At 45.5% G+C, this 11,223-nt stretch overlaps 1 protein-coding gene across 1 annotated transcript in view; it reads right to left on the reverse strand.

The window, feature by feature from the left end:
* Positions 1–285: 285 nt before the first annotated feature.
* LOC106820852 (proteasome-associated protein ECM29 homolog) overlaps positions 286–11,223 on the reverse strand; it is a 33,634-nt gene continuing 22,696 nt past the window's right edge. The window contains exons 34-47 of the mRNA XM_014825444.1: positions 10,235–10,294; positions 9,729–9,818; positions 9,259–9,325; positions 7,727–7,818; positions 7,400–7,466; positions 6,636–6,773; positions 6,236–6,292; positions 5,906–6,022; positions 5,213–5,351; positions 3,697–3,889; positions 2,932–3,070; positions 2,515–2,620; positions 2,085–2,182; positions 286–1,518 (exon numbers count right to left, since the gene is read on the reverse strand). Of these exons, the coding sequence (XP_014680930.1) occupies positions 1,307–1,518; positions 2,085–2,182; positions 2,515–2,620; positions 2,932–3,070; positions 3,697–3,889; positions 5,213–5,351; positions 5,906–6,022; positions 6,236–6,292; positions 6,636–6,773; positions 7,400–7,466; positions 7,727–7,818; positions 9,259–9,325; positions 9,729–9,818; positions 10,235–10,294 (1,575 nt within the window). The 3' untranslated portion in view covers positions 286–1,306. The remainder of the gene's footprint in view (positions 1,519–2,084; positions 2,183–2,514; positions 2,621–2,931; positions 3,071–3,696; positions 3,890–5,212; positions 5,352–5,905; positions 6,023–6,235; positions 6,293–6,635; positions 6,774–7,399; positions 7,467–7,726; positions 7,819–9,258; positions 9,326–9,728; positions 9,819–10,234; positions 10,295–11,223) is intronic.

Consider the following 11,223-nt stretch of genomic DNA (forward strand, 5'->3'; position numbering starts at 1 on the left):
GGCTGTCCACGTGCGTCAGTGATTAGTACGTGTGTTTTACTCCATTTCCATGTTTAGTCCGTGGCCGTGGTTACACCGCTGACACCTCCATTTCATCTGGCGTCCAAAACATACGGGCCGCACAAATGTTTACGTCATCGCTTGACTCCTGGATGACATTTACGGCACGTAAATGATACGTTGATATATATCAATAACCGATTTCAAGTCTTGTTTGTAATGTAACCAGCAGTGATATTGGACAAACTAATACGCGTTTGGCTATAAAGTTATGTACTTATTAACTACACAAGGTGCCAGTTACTCTAGCATTCGTCAACATTGCATAATCAATGGGCCTAGTATGCCTTTAATACACACGCTATGGGTGTTTAAATACAAGACCACGTCATTTCAAGCCATGTTTGAATCACGAATATGGAACGAAGTCGCGTCATCGAAATCGAACGTGTTACGATGCAAACTTCATACTGCATATATAGAGAGCTTGAACACACAGAATGCAGACAGAAATGCAGTGCTAGCTACTTCAAACGGACCCTGAACTCACTACCACCACCAGCAGCCATCGCGCTTCGAACATATCAATCGAAATGCGCGAACGAGGAACGACGATCTCTCGGTAAAAACTTCTCGCGGCTCGTGACACCAGATTTTCTATGCGTTACACACCGTCAGCGACGCGCATGTATACGTCTGTAGACCGTATGTCTGTATGACGTCTTTAGCATGTATGCTCAGTAACCGAGGACAGCTCTCACACAAGCTAGAGACGATTCCCAATATTACAGACAAGGTGGCAGCCAAAGCAGAAACTAGAGCGGGCGAGCTCAGTGGGAGCATGTAGACCACACACTACCAGCATCTCGTAAATTATACGTATACGATATAACGTATCCGTATATGCCAACACGCTTCATATAAATAGTGATAGCGACGTACCGCATAAGGCATCGACGAGAGTGAAGGGGCGTCCGTCCAGACTTCACCGCGAGATGCAACGCTGACATCTGTCGACTCGGACAAGTGGTGATATATAAAACCCCCAACGCGATTCCACTCCCATCGTCGCACGTGCATGCGCTCCCACCGCCCGTGCGCAGTCAGCGCTGCTACTACGAAAAGGAATCGAAAAGACATTAGCCCCACTGATTGGCCTTTTCCTCTCTCTCTCTCTCTCTCTCTCTCTCTCTCTCTCTCTCTCAGGCTAGCGCAAGAACAATCTCTTAAAACCACTGCAAGCCCTTCTCTCAGTAACAGAGAGGTAAACGACGCAACGGAATCCCCGCTTCCATTGGGATCTCGTCTATTTGCTAGTCGTTAAGCTCTTGCGCAGCTCTGCTGCCCGATGCTTCAGCTCCGGTTGGTTGTCGGTCGCCATCGCTGTGAGGGCGCCATCTATCAGACTGGAGAGTGGTTCCGGAAGAATTGCTAATCGATCGGCGGCTATCAGCTTGGCAATCAGTTTTTCTAAAACGGTGATTGATTCCGTGCGCACCGCTGCATACTTTGCTATGCCTGTGAGGAAATAATAATAAACCAACTAAACAATACAACTGACACAAGTCGAACAGACCAATTACAAGAACAATTATTTATAAAACAAATAAAAATTTAATAACAAACCAAAGCAATACAAATGACATAATTCCATAAGACCAATCACAAAAACAACAAGGACAATAATAAATAAATGAGCATGCAGATACCTAGTAAAAATCCCAAAACCAATCAGGAAAATCTAGAAACACTGACCACTCAAGCATCGATGTCCAGTATAATTCCAATAGATTAAACCACAAGTTCAAAACACACGGTTGACACACATTTATGTGTGTGAACAGTAGACAAGACGATCGCATTACGCAACGAACGATTCAGAACTGCCACCTCCCAATGACGTTCACTCAGACAATGACAAAATAAATTTGCCATGGGGACTAAACGTGAGCAAGATAAAAAGCGACACCAAAACGAGTGTGCTGCAAGGAAAGCACAAGGAGTCTGGAGACATTGATGCATTTCTTATTCTAACTGAGACAGTTTCTGATTCACAGCCATGCAGAAAGCTTATATTAACTTACCACTAGATTGACAGACAGGGGGTACTATCTGTGACACTAGCTTCAGCACAACTTGTTCATGTTTCTCTATGTTCTCAGAGCTCTCCAAAACACACAATCTGTGAAGTGCATGAAACATGATCAAAGAGGAAGCAAACTAGAATGAGGAAAGATCACACAGAATTGATTTCAAATCTGTAACTAGGTGCATGTCCAAATATAACACCTTTCTACTGAATATTCTGTGGATTGTTTTAATACTTTGCCCCACATGTAATCTTCAGAGATCGAACATAATTAAGGTGAAACAGAAAAGTTTGGAATCGGTTAACCATACATTATAACATTGCTATAACAGTTGTATAAGCTAGCTTAGATAAGAACATCAAGGCTGTATATGTGATGTATAAGCAATAATTGTGTGACATGGTCATTATGTTAGATGACTCACCTAGATATAAAGCTCTGCATTGCTCGCAGGATTGATAATTGGACTTTCCACGTTGTGTTTGGCAATTCACACACCAGCAACTCACAGAACTGTTCCTGCCACATATCTGTGAAGAAAAAGACGTATCAGACAGCACAGCAACACCTTACAATATATACTACTTTTAAAATAATATGCATAAGCAATTTTTGTACATTCAAGTGCTAGAAACATTTTCCACATGTAACATTAGTATGTCTACATATAACATGTGCATGTAACATATACACGTAATTGTAGTATGTATATATGTAACATGCACATATAAAATCAAGAGCTAATAATACTTTGATAATACATACATATTACATATACATACATGTAACATGTACATGACAGTAAAAACATCTCTGCCCATGTAAGCAAAGATGTGCCTACCCTGTGTAGCAGGTTGCTTTGGCCACGCTTTCCCTAATGCTTCATATGACACACTTTGGAAATCTAGTTTCATGGTAACCCTTGAGCTTTTGCTGGAAACCTCCTCATCAGAATCACTGTCTTCATTTTTTGATTTATCCTGTCAAACAAACATCGGAATACTAAATAGTCATGTGAATTAAATTAAATTGAAGGCAAGTCTAGCTTACTGAAATATATACTAGATTTATACCAATCTAGACATACTGATTTTGTACCATACTGTTCACCTATAGGTATAATAATCACCTGATTGTATATGGTATCAAAATCAAACTCATACACTAGACATATGTACAGCAGCCAACCTGCAGCCGTTTATTTATCAGGCAGTGGTCTGTTGTCAGAAACATCGTAATAGGATTATCAAGTGTATGATGTCATAGCTTTTACACAACACTTCACATGTAAGAGTCACAGCATACTGGACTTAGGATGTCATAGCCAGTTGGGATTTTTCTGACGTCCCGCCCCCCGATTTTAAAAGGAGCCTAATTCACAGCTGTTGGCAGCGCGATAGCACGGAGATCATTCTCACAGCAATGAATGCTAGACGCCACATAACTATCATTACTATTTACTAGTATTTAGACCCATAAATTCGAATTAATTATTTATTTATATATTTATTTTTTATTAATTAATTGAAAATTATATTTTCATTTTAATTATAACTTCTAGTTTAATTTGATTAAGTGTTTCGGCACGCACGCCGGCAGCGGTTACCTTGCGAAGCGACGGCAGTAGCAGCTCCCACAGTTGCGTGAACCTGTCCTCTCCCAACTCGTCGACCATGATGCCCGCCGCACGCACCGCCTCCAGCTTGTAGCCGAGTTTATCCTTGCGGCACTCACGCATCACGGCCGCCAGCAGCTCCTCCACGCTGGGCTGCCCCTCGACGCTCGCTGACAACGCGTGCCTGAGGAGAGGTAAGCCGAGAGAGAGGGGGTCAGCAGGGATCTCGATGTTAGTGTCGGAGGACTAAATATTAATATGAATAAGGCGAGCAGTTCAGCCCGAGTAACTGCCAACGCGACGGTTGTTTTCGATAATCGATTTGTCGTCGTCGGCGTTGTCGAAAAGCGCTTTCATCGTTTGAGACCGAATGGTTATTTTGAAGTTCGACGCTCGTTTTACGGAGAGAACAAATAATTCCCAACGTGCGTACGCACGTCCGTACGTGTCCCTACGCGACACGAAACCTTCACGAGTCACAAACCCTGTCCTCTCCATATGCGCACTCGGCCGGTCCGGCGAGCACGTGCTCTCTCTAGATGCGTCATGAATCCTACGCACGTTCTCTTAATGCACGCACACGGCCGGTCCGGCGAGCACGTGCTCTCTCTAGATGCGTCATGAAACCTTCGCACGTTCTCTTAATGCTCCCACACGGCCAGTCCGGCGAGCACGTGCTCTCTCTAGATGCGTCATGAATCCTTCGCACGTTCTCTTAATGGGGCGCGCACACGGCGTGGCCCAGCGAGCAGCGCGCTCTCTCTACACTGCGTCACGAATCCACGCACGTTCTCTTATAGCGCGCGCACGGCTGCCGTCCAGCGAGCCACGTGACTCTCTCTACATGCGTCACGAATCCTACACACGTTCTCTTAATGCGGCAGCACGACGGCCCAGCGAGCACGTGCTCTCTCTACACGCGTCACGAATCCTACACACGTTCTCTTAATGCACGCACACGGCCGGCCCAGCGAGCACGTACTCTCTCTCATCAGCGTCCGAATCCTACACCGTTCTCTTAATGCGCCACACGCGCCGGCGACCACGCGACGGCACGTGCTCTCGTCTACACGTCGTCACCAATCTACACACGTTCTTTAATGCGCGCACTCATCGGCTGGCCCCGCGAGCATCGTGCTCTCTGCTACATGCGTCACGACTGCCTACACACGTTCCTACATGCGCTGCACACGGCCGGCCCAGCCGAGGCACGTGCTCTCTCTACAGCGTCACGCAATCCTACTACAACTTCTCTTAATGCGCGCAACGACGGCTGGTCGCACGCGATCACTGTGCTCTGCTCCTAACACGCGTCATGACTCCTACACACGTTCTCTTATGCGCACATACACCTGGCCGCCAGCGAGCACGTGCTCTCTCTACACGCGTCACAAACTCTTCACATGTGCTCTCTCTCTACATGCGTAACAAACCCTTCCCGCGTGCACTCTCTCTACACTCGCGCATGCAGCTTGCCCGGCGAGCGAGCGAGCGACCGTGGACGTACTTGCAGTTGGTGCAGATTGCAGCGACTGCCTTCAGCAGGGCCTCCTTGCCATCCCACGTGCGCGACGCGAGTCCGGCGATCAATGCCGTTAGCAGCTTGCCGAGGTGGGGCGCTCCCAAGTTCCCTGCCATCTTATTTGCTGTGTACCGCAGAAAGGGAAAAAACACGTCATACCGATACAGATGTGATCAGTGACTAAAGTTAAGAACTACGGGGAATCCCAGGATTAACATCGTTATAAAGGTATAAGAACATGTGACCATAACTTATGATGAGAAAAGCTTGGTCACAATAGCACTGACCGGATGAGAAATGACTGCACAGGCATTAGTGAAAAACCAATGACAAGAGTCTGGACTGAATTAATTAAGGAACCCCGAATAAGTGAATGAATGAATAATGAATGAAGGAGTGCACCCCGAGTAGCACTACATGTAAGACACCCTGTCAGAAACATATCCTATCACTGCAGCTACTTTACCATAGCAGAATCTTGGTAGTTAATACGATAAAATACCCAATCGAACGAGATACGATCGAATCTTCACTCAGCGTTGCATTATATGATGTTGCAGACGAGAAATCGTTGTGAAAGCAATGGCGTCGCGTGCGTTAAACGTTTGCCCTGCGGCGTGAGCATCTTCTCTAATGTTAAACGTAGGCAACATAATTATACCGCCATGCACCACTCACCTATCATCTCGATTCCGGAAGCTGCCTGCGCTTTCATGGGCCATGAGTTTGACTCCAGGCCGGCCTGTGTTATCTCTACCAGCTCTTCTATGTACAACCTGATGCCACCTTCCGTACCTGAGAAATAAACAACAAATAGCACGTGTAGCGGTGGCATGCACACCAAGCTATCTTGCTTGGCTAAGAGCTGTTAAAGTCTAACATCATTATCTATACATTACAATTATATATTATAATTTACAATCTCACTCACTACATTAATCAAATCCAGTTGATGTTTAAAGATTATAAACGTCGATAAGGAATAATAGAAAGCAGGACCACACGCACCTGGAGTGGATTCCAACCATACATCCTCCCAGATGGACTGCTCTGCATCCGTTTCTCCTGACGAGAAAGATAGAGAGGGAGAGAGCTTGGTTTTGCTAGTGAGCCTCATGATGGGTGTAAACACACCTAACGTTACCGAGTTTACTAGTCTCACGCATGGCTGACACACCAACAGTTCCTCGTTACAAGGGTTCCAGACAACACCAGCCGATAGGGGGCAAGTATTCAAAATTCTAGCCTTCTACGTATTTTACTTCGTTTGTTCACACCTGACAATTCATGTTTCCTGTGAGAATTTCACATTTATCTAACATCTAAAGCCAGCATGATAATTAGATATTTCTACACGATAACTAGAAGCATTTTACGTTATTACGACTAAACAGAGGTGGTGGCTCACCTTTTGTCTTGTCCCATTTGCGGTGCATTGCGAAGTAGACGAGAGGAACAGCTTGGGTCGCATAGGCGCGCATCACGTCAGGACTGTTCTTACTAATCGCCTGCAGGGTGTAGGCAACCGCCAGCCTCAACGACTCGTCTGCAACGACAGCGAAGCGCATGACGTCACAACGCAGCGTGCGTGTACGCTCTCACAGAAACACATACACGCGCGCTCAGAGATGCCAACACATATTTGAAGCAATCTGTAGTTCCTGGCCATCAAATTAGTAGTTCGAGGGTCACGCATACCCCCCGGAAAAATTTTTGATTCTGAGATGCAATTTCCTGCATTCTGAGGGTCAAAAATAACAATAAATTGACCAAAAAAAATTTTTTTTGGATCTCAGTGAAATTCGTAGTTTGATACAAACTGGTCGTAGTGGTGCAAAAGAAATAGAAATTCTTATAAAATACGAATAAATCGTAGTGGTTGGCATCTCTGACAAATGTATACACACAAACGCATCGACACATGTACGCTCACAGAAACACATACTCGCACGCACATGTACGCTCACAGAAACACACATACACGCATGCACGTATACACGCCCGGACACGTGTACATGCATGTACACACGCACAGGTATGCACACACATTCACATACATGTATGCATGCATGCACACACGTACACACGCATTACAGACACAGATGCATGGATGTACATATACATGCAATCATACACACAAATTCTTACATAAGGACTGCGGTATGCGCCTACCTTCTTTTTCCATGTACCAGCTTCTGAGTTTTGTTAAGAGCTTACCAACACTGGCATCTCTCGCACACTGAAAATAATAACTTATTCTTGTAAGGCTTCCTAGAAGTACCATTAGCAATGGACGATGAGAGACTGAACTAAACGTGCAAATATATGTCATTACTGTGATAAAAATACAAGAAAACATAGGAAACCGTTTTTCTTACGGAAACCACTTGATGCAAGCAATCGTGTGTGCCCCCCCCCAAAAAATACTACAAACTACAATTACAAGTTGTATTACAATTACTTAGTTATTAGTCTAAATTACAAGTTACAAATACTTACTTTGACTAGATGACCAAGAGCTTGTGCGTAACTTTTGCGAATTGTAGCATTTCTATCCGTGAGTCCATGTAGCATAGCCTTCATCAGCTTTCCTGGATGTGAACATTCATTCGTTGCAGCAATGTCATTAAAACTGCTCAGCAGCAACAAACACATGAACGCCACTAACACCTTAGCGGCCATGTTTATAGACTAGAATCTTGACGTGATGCAGCCCCCGGTGCGCGACAGCGCAGACGCGCGACAAGGCCACGCCCCGATAGCGAACAACGCCGCCCCTTCGATCACTTTTAACAGCTTCCCCATATCGGGGGTCTGAAACGCTCTTCGCGAAAACGGGGCCCCCGGCGACGGCGATTTCGCACTGGACTGACGATGGCAAGTTCCAAACGGTATATAAAGTATGTTTAACGTTCGCGCGCGTCTAAGATAAGCCGCATTTCCTTAAAGAAGTCGGCTAGCTCGCTCACGTCAATCACTACGCCCACCGAATGCCAATCACGATGTTTATTCGGTGACGTGGCCGCTAGCCGAGCAACGCGCCGCGTCATGCACCAAGAGTTTTTACACGAGCGGCAGTGGCGTGCCTATAGTCTACACCGGAACATGTGGCATATGGCATAGCGTAAGTGCGTTATACGCGTGTTAGACTGTCTCTCTCTCTCTCCCAATCACGATTTCGTCACACGCACGTTCCTAGCATAGCCGAGCTCTGTTGCTGGGGAAATTTACTGTGATTATTAATTACCGGTACTCCAAACCCGGCCAGGCTGGCACCGGCCAGCTCGGCGTGTCTGTTTATAAGCGTTGCTAAGTAACTAGTTTGTAAATACTAGTAGACGAGTTCTGCATTGATCATCACGTTACAGTCCACCGCAGCTAGAGATACTAGAGGCGTCCCCCATAGGAGGCGATAATCCGCCTTGCGTTTACGTGTACTAACATGTTACACTTACCTATCTGATCGGACCTAGGTACGTCGTTTTACTCTCTCATTTCTCTTCCATTTTGTGTGTGTGCGTGTGCGTGTGCGTGTGTGTGTGTTATTTCCTCAACTGACCTAGTCTGCTATTGCAATGATGATATGGTCTTTATATAACTAAAATTCGAGTGTTCGCTGGCCTCTATATGGATCCGTGCGCCGGCCTTCGAATTTCGCGCACGGATCCATATAGTGGCCAGTGCGTTACACTTTCGTAGGACGTGCCCGCAGTCGCGTGCGCCTTGCCGCAGAACTGCACGCAAAATCCACGCTCAGCGGTCAGGATCAACACCTCCCTTTGGTGACGCTTCTCTCTATAGCTTAACAAATCAATGTAGTGTGTCACATAGACAATACTCACACTACTGTGTGACACAAGCCAACACATCAATCCTGCTACAGTTATTGGCGGTGACAGTTACACCCACTGGGTAACTGCCACAGACCATATGTGTGCGTGAATGCGTGCGTGCGTGCATGCGTGTGTGTGTGTGGAGCATATTATTGTAGCTGCTATATTTTTATTACTAGTACAACACAGACAACCTACCTGTATGAGCTGTAAGATCCTGCGGTGAATGGAAGCATAGTGAAATCACAAGGTTTGCGCAGCCAACCTGAGGAAATAACAAAAGAGCATGCTTCTAATAGCCATCCGCCATGACAATAACATTCACATTGTCGCAGCAACAGCGCTCCAACACAACAAAATGAGAATTACGTTTACGAAAATCTGCCACATTAAGTAACAGAAGCGTTAAAAGCGAGGAGCAAATTTGCAATTAAAAATCCATTCTCCCAGCAGCAGTGATACTCCGATGCTAGGCACTGTCTTGACTCTTAGGCAACATCGATCTCGATGCTGATTGGCTAGACCTGCCTGTCAATCACACCAGACAGAGTATATGGGTAATATCTGTTCGGTTGGTGCCGCAGCGACAGTGGTAGGCCGTCGTCTGCCATGGCATTTCAGATCTGCTAGCGCTACACTACACTCTAGATAGGGAGGGTAGATCTCACCTTGGTTCCCAGTCCAACACCGGTTCTAATGAGGTCACACAGTCGAGGCACTAGTTCAGTAAGCACTCCTTCATCCACGTACTGCACGCACTGCAACATACAGACAGACAGATGGGGGTCACACGTAACACCATGATCACTGATACAGTGAGACACGTCTATGATACGCACGCACGCACGCATGCACGCACGCACACGTACAGATCCATGATACACTCACGGTATGCAATACAAACCACTCAACATAAAGTACACTACCTAAACACAAAGTAGCAGAAAATGCAAACAGATGCTCAGTACACTGTCCCATTTACATCGTTGTTTGCAGTTTATTATTTTACCCCTTATTGGATGCCAGATTATTGAGCGCCGTTAAGGTTGGGCGTTTGGATCTGTACTTAATAATTATGATAAATATTTATATATTAATATATCTAATTATTATATAATAATTTGGATTTGATAAGAGATCATGGTTTTGTTGTCACCCTGGTTCCCTTCCTTACCATGTTAATGGTTTCCATCATCGGCGAAAGTTTTGAGACGGCCACTCTCTGACTGTCCAGCTGTAAACAATCAACAACAGTGACGTTACGCACATATACAGGTGCGAGTCGTTAGTAATGCTTGAAATGTCTGGCAAGGTCAGCTCCAAGAATTAGATACGGATACCCACAAAGAACTCGACAAACGTGCAAACGTTCGTTCAGCAAAAGGTGAGAGTGATTGTTGAAAATATTCTACATTTTTGAAAACTACTGAAAATTGAAAACGATTGACACTATTGAAAATTCGACATTTTCATAGACAGAACATTTAGCCAGTCAGCACCCATTTTAGCAGTCTACAGACTTTGTCTACTTGATAAATTGTATTTACACAGCCACGCTAGTCATAAATGAATGTTGCTTGTGCGCATATTCCTTCCTTGCCTTTTTGCTTGCTTCTCTGTTGCCCCCACACACACACACTTTTTCTTTCTCTCACCTTTTCTCCCTCCCACCACCAAATCCTCCTCTCTTTCCCTCTCACATGGTCTTTTCCCTCCCTTACACACACGCACGCACGCACGAGAGAAGAAGAGAGCACAGCCAGACAGGGGAGACGAGACTGAGACGAGACGAGCAGAGAGAGAGAGAAGAGGAGAGAGAGAAAGGAGAGAGGAGAGAGAGAGAGAGAGGGAGACGAGAGAGAGAGAGAGATCGAGAGAGAAGAGAGAGGACAGAGAGAGAGAGAGAGAGAGGAGAGAGAGAGAGAGATAGAGATAGAGATAGATGAGAGCGATGAGAGAGACAATGTCACAGTATTAGAGCGATTAGGATAAGATGGAACGAGAGATGTGGTGCAGAGGACAGAGAAAAGAAGCTTGAGAGATAGAGAGATAGTGGAATGGGAGAGAGAGAGGACGAGACGAGGAGACGAGCGAGACCGGACGAGAGAAGAGAGAGAGAAAGAAAGAGAGAACTACACCATCTGCCATCGTACTTTATAGCGC

Source organism: Priapulus caudatus, unplaced genomic scaffold, assembly GCF_000485595.1.
Source record: "Priapulus caudatus unplaced genomic scaffold, Priapulus_caudatus-5.0.1 Scaffold50, whole genome shotgun sequence".
In the NCBI taxonomy this organism is placed as follows: domain Eukaryota; kingdom Metazoa; phylum Priapulida; class Priapulimorpha; order Priapulimorphida; family Priapulidae; genus Priapulus; species Priapulus caudatus.